The 15,691-nt window shown below is 39.3% G+C and overlaps 1 protein-coding gene across 11 annotated transcripts in view; it reads right to left on the bottom strand.

The window, feature by feature from the left end:
• Positions 1-300: 300 nt before the first annotated feature.
• TENM3 (teneurin transmembrane protein 3) overlaps positions 301-15,691 on the bottom strand; it is a 1,329,889-nt gene continuing 1,314,498 nt past the window's right edge. For all 11 annotated transcript variants that reach the window (XM_035325081.1, XM_035325082.1, XM_035325083.1 and 8 more), the window contains 4 exons: positions 13,251-13,547; positions 10,185-11,796; positions 7,339-7,469; positions 301-3,940 (listed from right to left, as the gene is read on the bottom strand). In XM_035325081.1, coding sequence (XP_035180972.1) covers positions 3,185-3,940; positions 7,339-7,469; positions 10,185-11,796; positions 13,251-13,547 — 2,796 coding nt within the window. In that variant the 3' untranslated portion in view covers positions 301-3,184. The remainder of the gene's footprint in view (positions 3,941-7,338; positions 7,470-10,184; positions 11,797-13,250; positions 13,548-15,691) is intronic.

Here is a 15,691-nt window from a genome sequence, read left to right as displayed (position 1 = left end):
TTTTTTGTTGTTTTTCTTTGGCTTTTCCTTATCTATAGAAGATTTGACTTTGTGAGGTATATTTAATGTTTTCTCTAAAGTAGGCCACCCGAGAGATCCCATGGAGTAATTGACTTTGCTGAGTTAGCAGACTAAGCCATTGGATGGAGGAAAAAAGACACTGCCAACTGTGAAGCAAATGAATCAATACTCGTGCAACTGGATCGCTTTGCTTCTTCCGACAGAACCAGAAAAGCGATAGCACAGCTGTAATATCTGACATACAGGTTTAAAAAGCAAATATAAACACACACACACGCACACATTGGGTTGGCTTTTATTGGAAAGCCTAGATGCAATCTATAGTTATCAATTTGTGGAAAATTCAGGACACATATAAAGTTAAGAAGGCAAATTAAAAGAACAATACAAATCAGACGAAATATACATCTCAAAATATCAGGATAGCATTTTGACTGGCATTGCCTAAAATACTTAGAATCTCCTTTTTTTTTTTTTTTGTAATATGTTTATTTTAATTATACATATTTTTTCTTTAAAAAGATCTTTTGTTTATATATTCCCCAAGGTCACTATTTCCTGCAGGAGCATGTCCAGATCACAAGTCTTTTTTTAGCAAGAAATAGGCTCATTACACCTACTAACAAGGCCACTAATTGGCTTGATTTGACTTTATCTAAAATGATCACCAACGGATACTATAATTTGTTGTTTATTGGTGCCAGAACAAAGGAGAAGGAACTGGTACGCATCAAGTAGAAGATATATTTCATTGTTGACATGTTATACAAGCTTTTCATATTCAAACAGAACAGAAACATTTGACATAATTTCGAATATGAGCCTATTTCAACAGAGAGCACTTACAGCATGCTAAATACAGTGCTGTGGAAGAGCCACCCAACAGAACTGCGAACACCTAGCATTTTACATCTTCAAAAATAATACGAAGATCAATGACACGCCGCTGGGGTCTGACATATCATCCTCCTCTCTAAATTTAGGGCCCTCAAGGCTTCAAGGGTAAAAAGACTAACAACTAATCTGTGCTTTCATTCTAATAGATGATTAGCATTCGTTATATGTGTAATTAGTTCTGTATGTTCTACCAAGTACACACATACAGCAACAGCACCGATACTGTAGATTCGGTAGCAACTTGGCTGGGAGAAATTCAGATCTGTTTATCAAACAATCCTAATGTGCAATTTAGAGTATGTAATACCATAGACTCTCAGAATACAAAGCAGTTAGAAAACTATTTTTATTACATCCACTTGAACCATTCATAGTTAAGACACGTTCACTTACTATGTTTCGTCAATATAATACATGGATAGAAATAACTGTGTATATTTCAATGAACATCAAAAAAACAAAAACAAAACAAAACAATTTTGTCTCATCTTAAAAATATTTGTTTTTGTGGCTGAATTTAGTGCTCATAAGAGTAAAGCTCTAAGAATGGTTTCAGCCAAGACGTAGAACAGATGCCATAGATGCCCCTACAGGCTTCCTGTAAGGAGCCAGCTGCACGCTTCGGTTACGTCCTGCAGCAAATACACTGGGCCTTGGAGCAGAGCATGCCAAATCTATGCAGTGGTGTTGAGATGCAGACTAGGCACTAGGATTAGACCTTCCTCTCCATCCCCGTGTTCTGTTTTCACAGTAATGGAATTTGATCTGCCAGCTGAAGGCCAGGAAATGAACCTGCTGAACAGCCTGCCTGCCTAAAGAGCTATCGTGTAGCATCAGGTCAGAGGTACGCTTCTTCTATCTGGAGTTATAACATCTAAAAGAGCTGTACTATACAGAAGACAAAGTTGACATAACTGGATGAAACTACATCATTTCTTCTTCTTCTTCTACATACAATTTGCCAAGCACCTGAGACACTATTCTCTCCATTGTGAAACAAAGCTTCTAAAAAAACAACAGAAACCCCACTTGGTATGAATAAATGTCCATTTATTACGTTAGGGCTGAAAAAGACAAGGAAAACCCAACCTATTAAAGTCTTCCATCATAATAAACGAGACTTATTTGGTTACTGTGCCTTCTAACAATGACTGATGAAGTGGCACTGGCCTGGGTGACAGGAGAGGTACAGGAGGGAAGGGAGCTGCAGTCTGATTCAGCCAGCCACTTTGGAGTGTTTCATCCTATCAGCAGAGTGATAGATGCACAGCTTTAAACCTAATACAAAAATATTAACACTTTTGGACATTAGTTATCACTGTTATATCTCTACAATATAATCCTTTATACTGTACAGCTATAACATAAAAGGTGCAATTCCTTTTTCTTTAAAAAAATCACACACAGCACATGTTTTTATCATTTTATTTTTAAGTATAAACTTTTTTAAACACTTTACATAAATTAACTCCTCTGAGACTAATATTTGATGTACAGTAAATTGTAATTCATATAAAAATCCATAAACAACTTGTCTCACATAATTTACAAAAAAATCAGGGTTTCCTTTGCTTATCTGTAACAAGGATTCTACTTGCCGTTTTTCCCCCCAAGGCAAACCATGTTAGCATTGTAAAATCCGTTATTAAATTCCCATGGTAGCATCAGTCACTTGTGCCAATGTCCTTTTAGAAAGCAGCACAGTTTAAAGCAGTTGGGTTGTCTATAAACAGTAATTTTTGCCCCACGTTTTAAAATTAACAGATATATACCACATCCTATGCAGTGAGAAAGAGAGAGAAAAAGAGAGAGAGAAAGAGAGAGACTACTTCTGGTAAGCAAAGGTCAACAATTCAGTAACATTTGGAAACACTGTACGGGTCTGTATCTTAATTAAATACAGTGCCTCAAAGGAACAGACAGCCTGTTGCAAAATCTTTAGGCCTTTTTCTTTTTTTTCTTCTTCTTTTTTTTTTTTTTTAATACTTCTCAGTCCAACTTGAGTGCAGCGATATGCATATGTAAACATATTCTTTAAAGCAGATCACCTTTAAGGTCATTGAGAAAAAAAAAAGTTTTGTCATTAGCAGTATCGTTCTTCTGGAAGGCGCTCTTTTCCTTAGAGTCCATTCGGATTGTGCTACAGAAAAAATCTGAGCAAAGATGTAAGCTTAGGCTCAAGTAGTAATGCAGCAAAACAGTTTGGTCTCCTTTTTAGAAGACACTGGTACACAGTCTCTTTGGCAGCCTGAGCTAAGCCAGTGTGTTACCTCTTTCCTATCTCACTTTGTCTGAGGAACTGTATATTGTTAGCGCTGTCTGCTAATTCTGGATATTGCTCCACAGAGAGTACATAGTACCCATCATATCCTTGTACCTTTCCAGCACTTAGCAACTGCCTCTTTTCTCCTTCTGTCCACAGCCTGGCGCCTTCCTCTCCATCCCTTACTCTCTGTTGTTCTCTGGCCCAGGCACTGGAAAGGGCTCTTTGCCTGGCTTGCTCCAGTATTCGGGCTTTCTCCTCATCAAGCGTCATGCCATAGCGGACGTGGAGCGCCAAAGCACCGTATTGCATTTCAACATCGGCAAACCTACGAGTCCTGCCGTTTACCACGGTCGTGGACTGGGAAACGGTGACGTTGATGCCATTCTCCAGGGCCTTCCGCCCACTCGTCAGCCTCAGTGTCCCAAGGTCACTCTCGGGGGAAGTGGTCTTGATAAAATAGTGCGTGTCCTTTCCTTCAACGGTGAAATGCAAGTTTTCTAGGTAGTAGGCGTTGTTCAGAACAGCTGCCACTTTTATGCAGTCCTCATTTGCGATGTTGAGCACGTTCGTTTGCACTTTCCCTTGATTGACAGCAAGCATCACCCCTTTCCCGATCAGAGACTTCACTGTAGCAAACCACAGCCACGACTTCTCTCCGCTGGATTTCCGTCTGCTGACCTGCACTTCTGCCATTTTTCCCAGGGAAAGGAAAGCCTTTGCTTGTCTCGCCACTTGTTGTTGCACTCCAGAAATTGGCTGTAAACAAGAACAGAAGTTTTACCAACCATCTGTAGCCCTCTAGATGCCAAACAGGCAGGCTTTCTTGGTGCACTGCCCATGGACGACAACAGGATATGCCACAACTGACAGTGCCAAGGAGTTAATTAAATCTGCATACTGCTTGTTCTGCTGAGCTACAAGACTATTTGGTTTGATAATGTTTCTCTCTTTGTCTCCCTGAGAACCTGCGCATGCACAAAAGCACTGTTTATTTCACAGGCTACTTAGCGGGCCACACAGGACAGACTTTTGCAATACTAATACTTACTAGGGGAAAGAGCTGTCTTACTACGGTGTTAGCTCATCCTTTGAGCCCGTTCAAATGTGGTTCCTGTCTACCACAGTTCCATCTAAATTGAGGAGATTTTTGCAAGTCATGAAGCTGTGCTTTTAGAAGGAGAACAAGCCTTTCTTTACACCGAGTCAGGAGATACAGTCTCTTAAGGAGCTGCGGTCCAAGGCCAAACTGCAGGGAGGGTCTCATATCCCCTGAAGCTGGTAAAGGAAGGGGGCAAACCATGAGGATAGGCTTTCTGGCGAAGGGGGAGGAGGTAAATGGTACGGAGCAGAGGAGTGGAGTGTTGGGGACGGATGCCTTTTCTTGCAAATACTGGCACAAACTGACAAAAGGAGATGTGTGAAAAAGCTGCAGCCACTCCAGCTACGTGAGCATCCATTTCACTTCAAGTCTCAGCATGCTGGCTGGGGCCTGAAAGAGACGAGCAGTCTCTCTCCAGAGAACTTCAGAGGGGCGTAATCCTGAATACGGCAAAAAGCTTTGTTGACAGCTGGCAAAGAAAAGGGGCAATGAATGAAAATAACCAACAGGCAAGTCTAAAATATGCTCACTTATTACTTCATGTTTTCCCTTATCTAGGGTGTTCTTGTTGGAAAGGTAGGTGTGCCATAAAAGGGAGGAAATTACAGCTGCAGTTCTGAGGTGCAAAAGCACATGATGGGACAGCCAGGAAAGGAAAATCTGTATTAAAAATTTGTTTGACTGTTAAGAGCTACGTGTAGGCCAGTATGCTAGATGCACTCTTGGTAAGGTGAGAGGACAGCCAGAGACCAGGACCTGTCAGCAGAACTGCTGTGGTTAGCCCCATCGGCAAGAAAAGTAGGAGCAGCCAGCAGGAATGGTTACCTAGTGTGGCCAGACAGCGGGGCAGCTCACATTATGGGGTCAGCTGTGGCTGGGATGAGACCTTACCACTGTGCAGAACAGGCACATCCTATCTGTCTAACCCTGGGGCTTAACAACAACAAGCTGTGAATGAGATCGTATTGACGGAGGTGGAGAGCAGACAGCTGCCCTAGCAGTTGTCTCAGCAGGAAACAGAGAGAAAGATTTAAATAGCTTTGGCTGCACTTTTGAAAAGGAGTAGTTAGTTTCTGTAGATTATCCAGCTTATCTTCCAATTGACCCCTTTTCCTTTCAGTAAAATATTGTTTAAACCCACTTAACTCCTGACTGACAAATAAAGCATAAGCCTGTTCACTCTTCCAAAATTTTTGGATGGGATACCAAGCAGGAGTCATTAACACAGGCTCTGCAATCTTAATTCAGCCTTGCTGCTAATCAAAGCCTGGCAAAAGGTTTGCAAAGGCTTCTCTGCCTTGCCACAGGGGCAGCTTTCTGGAGGGTACAGTTCCTGAGGGAATTCAAATTGACTTGGGCTCTCAACTCCCCTTAAATGTGGCAGATTCTTGTCTGCACTTGCTAACAAGTATGAATTTCAGCTGTTCTGAATCCTACACTACAGGAAAGCTACTGAGCACAAGATATATTCTAGCCAGCACACTCATCAGTGAGAGCAGCAAGATGCTGTAACAACTTAATGACAAAATTTGTTTATTTTTAACGTAACCTCAGAGCTCTGAAGCAAAACCTCAGAGCTGTGTACAGCTCACTCCCTAAAACATTTCAAAATACTAAGCGTTCCTTATGTTTACTTCTGGCTCCTGGTTGTGTTTGTTTATTCAACAGTGAATACCAAAGTTACAATTTCTTCCTACCTGAGAGTTTTGCATCTTTGTTTTCCTCCCACCTCTCTCTCTCTCCCTCCTCCTTTGTCACGCTGCATGTCCCTGGCACTCCTCACGTGCCTCCCTGGCACTCCTGTCCTGAAGGAAGGTTTCTGACAACTAGCTGGCTGCTCCCATCTCTTTGGCCAGACTGGTTCCCTTCCTGGTGCCCTTTTCCTGGCAGTACTGGTTAATTGTGATTTTTAGGCTTTGAGATCTAAATAAACAGCCTCTAATGGTTCTTCACAGCAGTGCCTGATGACAGGTCTCTTATCTCCTGATAACAGCCCAGAGTACAAGCAACGCTCTTTACTGCTTCTGCTATTCATGGACGTGGTGTGCTCTACGGTCTTTCCCCATTACGTGGTCCCTGGCTATTAAACTATACAGACAGCGGGTCACTTCATGCATGCAGAATTCCCTTCCATATATTCCCTTCTGCTGGGCCACCTTTTAAATGATTTTTTGGGGTCTAAATTGGCTTGGAAGGTTTTAATCTTGTAAAGTTCTCCGTCATGATTCTTGTAAAAAAAAGAATGATTTTTGACTGCTCATGATCAGATTACCCATTTTACTGTCTCTTTTAACACTTCCTTCTTAACTGAGAACTGTAGGATTTTAAAGGGCATAGGTCTTTGATCTCTGAATAAGCTTGATTTGTAAACAACATTTTCTTTAATAGTGGGTTTGGATTTTAACTTTTACATGCATTTCTTTTATCATTTAAAATTCTAAGAGGTTTTCAGGTTTGAAGTTCATTTTCTTCCTCCCAAAAGAACTTCATAAGCACCTGGAGTTTTGGTTTTATGTAATGTAATGGATTTTACCTCAGGTAATTTCATTTTCAATATTTTATCTTTACATATAAAACATGGTTAATATTAAAGAGAAGTAAAATTGTAGTGGTGCCTGGTATGCATAATTTATATCACCTGTTCTTCTGTTTATTTCACAGTCTATTTTTTTGCTACAGTGTTCAGTTTCTGCCTTCAGGCAGAGTGTTAGTACAAATCTAATCTCTGTAGTTTCTGCTAGGAAACTCAGACATCTTTAAAGGGTCTTAAACTTCTTTTAGTTGATTATTGTCCTTCTGCATTTTTATTATTGCTGAAAGCAAACAAAAAGCTTATTTAGAATTGTACCTAGCTTAGCAAATCTGTAAGAAAGAACATCATCTGTAACTTCTTACATTATTTTGAAAATAAACAGATAAAAATCAGAGGTTTGAAAAGTGCTGTTCAGATTTAAGTTAGCAAGTAGCCCTGGCCGGATTATCCATGCCTATTAAAAGCTGAATAGGAGGGAACACTCTATCTCCTTCTACTTGTGTGCTTAGCTTTGTTTCTTACAGGTATGTCTTCCCATTGCTGGCTCTTCACAAGTTCATAGGAGGGTTCTGTTAAATCAAATTTAGGAACAGGAAAACCGGGAATGGCATTGTGGAGATGGAAGCCAAATGTCACCAGCCAGCTGTTAACATCTGAAAGAGAATTATAAAAAAGAGAGAGAAAAAAATGTTAGAATTGTTCAATATTTTGCAATTATTTGTTATCATTTGTATATGGAATAGCTTTTGACATAGTTGATCTCCTCCTGTAATATGAAAATTATTCAACAGTCTTTGCGTTGTTATGCATGGATTTAGATTTGTGCTACAGCTAGAATAGCAAGCTGATGTAGAAAACCTGAAGTCCTAAGCTTACGTGAAATTTCTGCTGTGTTCCAGGCTATTTTGAAAGGTACTGCAGGTTTCAGCATTTTTAAAGGCCTCGGTGACTTCCAGAACGAATATAGGAGCGTGATTGGGTGAGATTTCCTTCCAATAGAGCCTAAACTAACTGGGATTTCAGGGTCAGACTGATCACTCTCTTTGTCATACCTTCATCATCAATACATCAAAATCAAGCAAAAAAGTGCTGCTGAGCACATCCAGTTCTTTTGTTCTATATGTTTTATTGTAGTGTCTTCAAACTGTATCTGAAATAACACCTTTACAGTCAATTACATTTTAAATGATTTGGCATTGAATTTATGTTGATTCAAGAGAAATCTCCCCCTCTTCCGGATGAAGTCAGATTGATGAAATTAAAAACTAATGAAATGTATTATAATTGTGTCAGTAAGTAGACAGAACACTAAGTTAGCATTAGATAACATTATTTATGATACACTTCATGTTCTATTAAAATAAATAAATTAGGGATGCCAGCAATTAACTAATTAACAATTGTTGGGTAAGAATGGGTGCTCTGCCTTGCTAGTTTCTGTCTTTCTACCCTATCTCTCACAAATCTTAAGCTTGGTGGAAGTTGGCAGAGTGCTCCTTATTGAGTCTAGTAGTTTTTATTTAAGAAAACCCCACACAAGTGGAAGAAGGAACAAAATTCTTCCAAATCTTAAATAGAAGTATGTACCCAAAAATAATTTATAACCTTTCCAGATAAATGATATGCTTCATGAGGCTCTGGATCTAAAAATGCCAGCCAGCTGAATTAGTCATTGTAATGATAACCTTGTATAAGCAGTATGTATCTATGTATTCCATATGTGGAAGATGTTAATAGGAGAACTAAAGCTGGATTATGAGGGCAATTTTTGAACCACGTGCATCATCTTCAATGCCACAAACAATCTGTTTGCAACTGCTTCCCCTATAGCACATGCTGCTAGAAGAGGCCAGATCCAAAGGTTCACTATCATCCTTGCTCTGAGGCAGCCTGTTAGCAACCCTGTTAATAGCTGCTGGTTTTTAAATTAATGCAAACCCACTTCATTCCTCGTATGCTTCTCTGAGTGGTAGCCTCACCAAGTGGAGCTGAGCTCCTCCTTTTTCTAGTGCTGTCTGTGTAAAATACACATTTATTCAAATACAAAAATTCAAATGATTCTGATTGAGCCATGCACTTTTCAGAAACTTCTGGTGACATGCGTTATTTTCTGTACGTAGATTAATGGAAAACAATACACATTGCTACCTCTAGATCCACAAAAAACATATAGACGCTCCCTAACAACTTGATTGTACAAGTGGCATGTCAACAGCTTTCTATTGCCAAAAGAGAATTCTGTACTATTTTTTCGATGTCCTGCTCTGTACTTCTCGGTCGTGCCTCTGTAGTCATTGGACTACATATCACTGTTGGCCTTCCCTTTCTTAGCCAATTTACATTAGCAGCCTTGCAAAAACACACTCTGGCAAATATCAACCAATGTACTTCCAGTACTTCCAATACTTTCTGCCGTGTTCATGAATTTAACTGGTCACAGAAAGACTCCTCCTGCCCTTGCTACTGTACATTCTCACTCCCTCTTGTTTTTGGTACACAAATACACATTTCTTACTGCCCAACAGCACTGATCCATAAAAACAAAAACAAAAAACAAAACCTGACTAATTCAAATGTAAGGAGAATCTCATGAGTGTTCTTGAGGGGATCTTGCTCTTGTACTTGCTCAAGAAGTCTATCTATTTCATTATAAGAGCACTTGGCAATATGTTACAGTTCTGGAAGGAGAACCTAGAACTCCCCTTTCTTCTCCCAGTACACTGAGATCTCAGAGCAACCTGGTGTTACACTTCAGTTGGTGGATGAGAAAGGGACGTATTGCACTGGTACATTGAAATGTACTTTGGAAAACTCAACCCCTCTGTATACTGAGATACTCTGAAATATCATTTTGGGTCAAGTCTAATACTAGGGCATCATAAGGATTGTGTAGGACACAAATAGATCTCTTATCGTAGTTAACTAAGCCTTAAATCTAATAATATGTTGTGTATTTCCATCTCTCTTAGGTAACTAAGTCAATGTCTAAAGCTAGACAAGATATTTCAAAATCGCTATTTCACCATTCCTGATGAGCATGTTTGCTGTAGTTCATTTCATTCTTGAGAGCTTAATGTTTTCTCATAAATAGCTTTTCCAACAACATACCAAGGTACTTCACCAAAATTGTACATTTCAGTCTAAACTGGATGTTTATAGGCCTAGCACACCAAGCTAAAATCACTTTGTTGATCTGGTCCTAAATGCCTAGTACTTTTCTGAACAATTATTTTCCCTGCGAGTTTCTTTACTAAACCTCCACACACAGTACCCTCAGTCTGTAACCCAGATAAACAGATTCCAGATTATATGAATACAGAGGGAGAAAAGTTTGAGCAAGTCTTGCAATTTAAGTAACCTTCTTTTACCTGTGATGTAATCCTTCACATCATGTATTTTACTTGCTGGGTTGTTATTTCTAAACATGTACAAATTAAAAGGAGCTGGATCCTTCCCAATTCTCTTCCAGACTTCAATATCAGGTGTTGTCCACCGGCCTGCCATTATGTCATAATCTCTTTCTCCGAAGTGGACGAGCTTGGTCAGTGGGTCGTATAAGCCTCCATGGAATCCTATTACCAGCTGGAAGTCAAGGTTAGAGTCGAAGTAGATCTCTCCGTAAGCAGTGTATTGAATTTGCTTAAGCATGAGACCATTGCTACTAAAAACAGCCAGTGGTGTCCCCGTATTGTCTGATGCAATGTAAAACTCATCTCCACTGCTAATTTCCATGGCAAAAAGATGTCCTTGCAGGTCATAGTAAAGAGATGTGATTTCAGAACTTGAGTGGTTGTATACGTGAGTGATCCTGGTTGGGTAAGTAAGGTCTGCATAAAAAAACTGGAGATGCTGTCCAAGGCTGGTTTTACTGGAAACTCGTCGTCCGAGTCCATCATAACGGTAAATCACTGTCCATCCACTGCCTTTGCTATAAACTCTAGTAAGAAGGCCCTTTGAACTGTATTCAAAGATTTCGGTACCTCTCTGACGCAGAAATCCATCTTCATCTAATCGATACTGCACGTCCCCTAGCCGGGTTATTCTGTCTCTCAGGTCATAGCGAAGTGGCGTCAAACGGGCACTGCTACTGGGGTTGAGCAAGTGGAGGTTGCCATTCAAGTCGTAGTTGTATCGCCACATTATTTTTTCATTCAGATAAACTGTCTGGAGCTGACCATCTACATCATACTCGTAAGCGTATTTCGTGGTGTTGGCAAATGGCCCGATCTTAATTTCTCTTTTTGTCACTCGTCCCATGTTATCATACTGAATTGTAATCCAATACATTAGTGACCGAAATATTTCGTACTGAATTTCCTTGATGCGACCGTGTGCATCAAAGTGTTTTGTGTAAGTCATTACAGCTGTAGAGATGATTTGGTTAATATCATAATATATAACTCCAAATTTCCCAAATTGTTCTACTTTGCCGGAGATATCGTCAAACTGGTAGAGATCAATCGGCAATGGGGTTTCATTGATGACACCTTGCATGCTAGTCACTCTGAAGCTATTGTCATAGCTGTAGTCAAATCGGGCATTTACCATTCCGTCTTCGCTAAAGCGGAAAATCTGTCTGTCAATCAATGGACCAATTTGCCTGTATCTAATGGTGCAGATAAAGCCATCGCTTTGGAGGTTTACTGTTTTCAGGACTCCTGCTGTCTCGTCATAAGTAAAACTAACTCTTGTACTATCGTATAAAATTTCTGAGAGCTTGGTCTGCCGTCTGTACTTGAATAATACTCTTCGGCTTGTCCCCAGGAAAGCAGTTTGAAGGAGCTGCCCTTCTTCATTGTAGTCCATTATAACAGAAGCATTACTTTCAGGGGGGTTGTATATATTCCGGTAATAGCCAATGGAGCGAATAGTCTGCATGGTATGACGAGCAACACTGGGCATGGTGACAGCAGAAAGCCGATCCAACAAATCGTATTCAAAGATATACTGCCGTTGGCTATGAAGCAGAAGAACCATTGACTGAAAATTAAGAACAGATTTTTACCATGTGACAAATGGTGGAGTACCCCCCCACATATACTGATGCTATTTCTTCGCAAAAATGTGACATTCCCACTTGAGAAAATTATCTCCTCTTTAATTGAGTTATCCTTGACCTTACATGTTGTTAACATCTCCCTGCCTAATTTACTTGGATGCTTAATTTAAAGGGGTTCTGTAATTAGTAGTTCGACATTCATAATTTGCTACTTGTTATGACTGTATCACTCTTTTATCAAGCACTCACAGCTAAACAGCAGATTGTCAATGGATTCAGATAAGTCATGTTTAATATGGGAAGAAGAAAAACTGTCTTGGAGCCATTAACTCAGGAGGAGAACAACATATGGGAGATACAATTTCTTCCCTACAATTAGAGATGACTTTGAAGAATTTGAATAGCCTGAGATCTCTGAATACTGTGTTCTGTACGTGTTAAGACATAGACAAAAGAATTGTTTGATTATTTATATCAGAAGGAGCCACTCAGAATTATTCTAACATTTTTCTGATGTGTGGCTATTATGTATCATAGATCTGAATTAAATTATGTCTGCAATGACTAGCAAACAGTATTTGCTGAGCAACAGATTCAATAGGAACAATTTAAATCCCACAAAGAAATTGATTCTGCTTTTGCACAGAATCACAGCATGTTTTGGATTGGAAGGAACCTTAAAGCCCACCCAGTTCCACCCCCCTCCCATGGGCAGGGACACCTCCCACCAGTCCAGGTTGCCCAAAGCCCCATCCAGCCTGGCCTTGAGCACCTCCAGGGATGGGGAATCCACAGCTTCTCTGGGCAGCCTGTGCCAGGGCCTCACTGCCCTCTGAGAGAATAATTTCCTCCTAACATCTAATCTAAAGCTCCCCTCTTTTAGTTTAAAACCATTCCCCCTTGTTCCATCATTATCTGCCTCAGTAGAAGCAGGCATGAGATCTCACAAGGGGAATTTTCGCAGCTATTTCTAGAGGAAGAGCTATCATTCAGTAATCAGTATATCTAATGAACATCTCTGATTTATGCTTATTATTTATTTCTATGCTACAACATCTAGGAAGTGTAAATTGACAGACACAACTATTTAAAAACAAGATTTTCTTGGTAGCGAAGAAAGAAGTGAATAATTTACAAATAAATGATTTTCAACTGAATTATATTGCAGAGATCTAATTCCTGTACCTTATTTTAAGCATTTGAAATAAAAGGTAAATACAGATGCTGCTTAATTTAAAAAGTCATCAATTCTTAACAATTAGCTAGAGCACGGTTACATATCTATTTTATAAAACATTCCCATAGGAACCACATGTTGATAAGTAAGAGTAATTGAAATACGCTTCGCTACCTGTTTTTACATTGCATACAGCAATCAGATGCTGCACAATTTTAGCACATTCAAAGCATTTTTAAAACCCTGAATGTTCTTTACCTTTTCCAAGTACGTGTAACTCCAAGTTTTCCCATCAGCAAACACTCTAGACACTATCCTTCCCTGTCCGTCATACTCTATTTTTTCACTGGTTGTCCCTCGCTGTACGCTGCCTATTTGCCCTGTGGATGAATAGGTAACGTTGACAGCCATCAGCTTGCTGCTTGGTAGCCACAGCGTGGGGTGCCCTGACGTGTCATAGGCAATCCTCAGCAGAAATTTACGGTGGTCATCGTAGATCTTTTCTGTCTTTGTGGTTCGATCAAAGTCAACTGAAAGGAGGTTTCTGCCATTAACCTTTTTAAAACAAACAAAATGACATCATAAATCATGCTGTTCAAACACTACCCACCTATTATTTCCACAAAATGCTAGCTATTCTTTAAATACCATTTCCAGTGATTGATTTGCTGTGTATATAAACTATTTTAGCAACTTCCTAACATAAATGTGATGCACTACGTTAGCATGTATTTTAAAAGGCTTCATTATATGAAGAGATGGTCCAGAATTTGTTGCTATTTGTGTTCTTTCTTGATGCCTAGTCAACTGTTAAGAAAATACTTAAAAATATGCAAGGAAAACTTCTTCAATAAACAGTGCCATTTCAGAGAGCTAACTATTTATTTTGTGGCAGTCCAAACTGTATCTAGCAAACTATTACGACATATCCCAGCAACTGCTGCTCCAGGTCATGACTATCAAACTCTAAGAATGAACTGAGTCCTAATCCTCCACAGCAAGTATTTTTCAAAAGAATAAATACAAATTTAAGATCTTCAAAAGCACATTTAATCTTCAAATTAAGATCAAACACTTTTTAGAACACAGGCTTTCACCTTTCTAGTTCAGATGGAAATATAACTCAGTGTACGATCCACAGCCACAATGTATTATTATGCTGAAATCTTCAGTGTAGGTTTAAGTCCTTTGCCTAGTTAACTGACCAGTTAAAGCCATAAATGACTGGAATACTACAGAACCACTGCAAAACAGTTATAAATGCTTTGAGGTTTATACCTATTTTAATTTGAAACAGATTTATTTATTTATTTATAAATTGATATATGTAAACAACAGTGATGGATAGTGAGTTTTATGTAATACCTTTAAAACTGGAATACCTGCCCTCTGTTTTAGTGTTTCAAGTATGCTAACTTTCAGTTTCATTGAATCAGCTTTCCTTTTTCGTATTTGTGAAATGAAAACGTCTGTTTTTCTTTTCTCATACTGGCCTTTTTTTCAATTCTCTGTTCATCTTCTGTAACTGCTTTCTAGTGTTCTCAAGCAGGTCTCTAGGTTTCTTTGTTCATCTGCAAACCATTTCTGTATCTGCTGTGCCTCTTAGTTATTCCAGGTAAGGATGAAACACTGATAACTAAGATTTTTAACACGGCATCTTGCTGTGAAAAATTAATGCTACAAGACTGATTCTAAAAGTAGTTTAACTTTTTTTTTTTTTTTTACTTTTTCATTTTCAGGTATTTTTTGTTTAAGTTTTCCAACATTTATATTCAACCATTTGCCTAAATTTACACTTAAATCTTGTTTATTGCTGGCTTTTATTTCTCACTCTCTCCCACGCATGCCTGCACTCATCTCTCCCTCTCCCTGCCCATTTTGCTTCTCCGATTTTTTTGCTTTCCTTTCTCTCCATCTTACCTTCTTTATTTTACATTTAATTATGAGTTTTATTAATTTTCTTGTCTACCTCTCAGGGTTAGATGCTGAAGTGAGAATAGGTACTTCTGATTTCTGAACTGGCAAAGAGGGAAGGGTGGTTTTATGGTTAAGGCAGATGTCCAAGCAATTGTGGTTAATTTCTTGGCTAAGCACATCCTTCCGGTGTAAATTACAGCAAAGTACTTAATCTAGCTGTCTCACTGCCTTATCTGCTAAATGGGATAATAACATCCCTTGATTCTCACTTCCATCTGTCGGGTCTGTGTAAGGGCTGGATACTAGAAGAAAGGAAGTGCCTCTTTCTGTAGCCAGATTCATGCTTCCAAAATCTGCTGACAGAGCTCTTGCATTCAAGCGTGAGCTTTGGGTGAAGCTGCCTGTGCTTGCATGATCATGTAATACACGTGGCAGTTAGAAGGACAAATTAGCTTTGGTTGAATGCTTCTACAGCAAAGTGTAAACATTTTTATTGTGTCTAAAACAATCATACTTCTGAATACATTTGGTAATTCTGGGCTTCATTATGATATAAACAGTAATTCAGGAATTTTTCAGTGAACGAACACGACGACACAAAACCAAGTCTCTTGACACCCCCTATATGCTGTCCTGCTCTTTCAGTAATTACGGTGTCCAGCTATCCTGCTCTGCACTATCTCCTGGTTTTCTTTCCAGTGGCTCCTTGAGAAGCATGAAACCAGACAGTGATTTCCCCATTAGGAGCAGGGGCATATTGTGCCTTACAGAGAGATTCAAGA

Source organism: Oxyura jamaicensis, chromosome 4, assembly GCF_011077185.1.
Source record: "Oxyura jamaicensis isolate SHBP4307 breed ruddy duck chromosome 4, BPBGC_Ojam_1.0, whole genome shotgun sequence".
In the NCBI taxonomy this organism is placed as follows: domain Eukaryota; kingdom Metazoa; phylum Chordata; class Aves; order Anseriformes; family Anatidae; genus Oxyura; species Oxyura jamaicensis.
The sequence above is the reverse complement of the archived record's forward strand: the minus strand, read 5'-3'. Positions and strand labels throughout refer to the sequence as shown.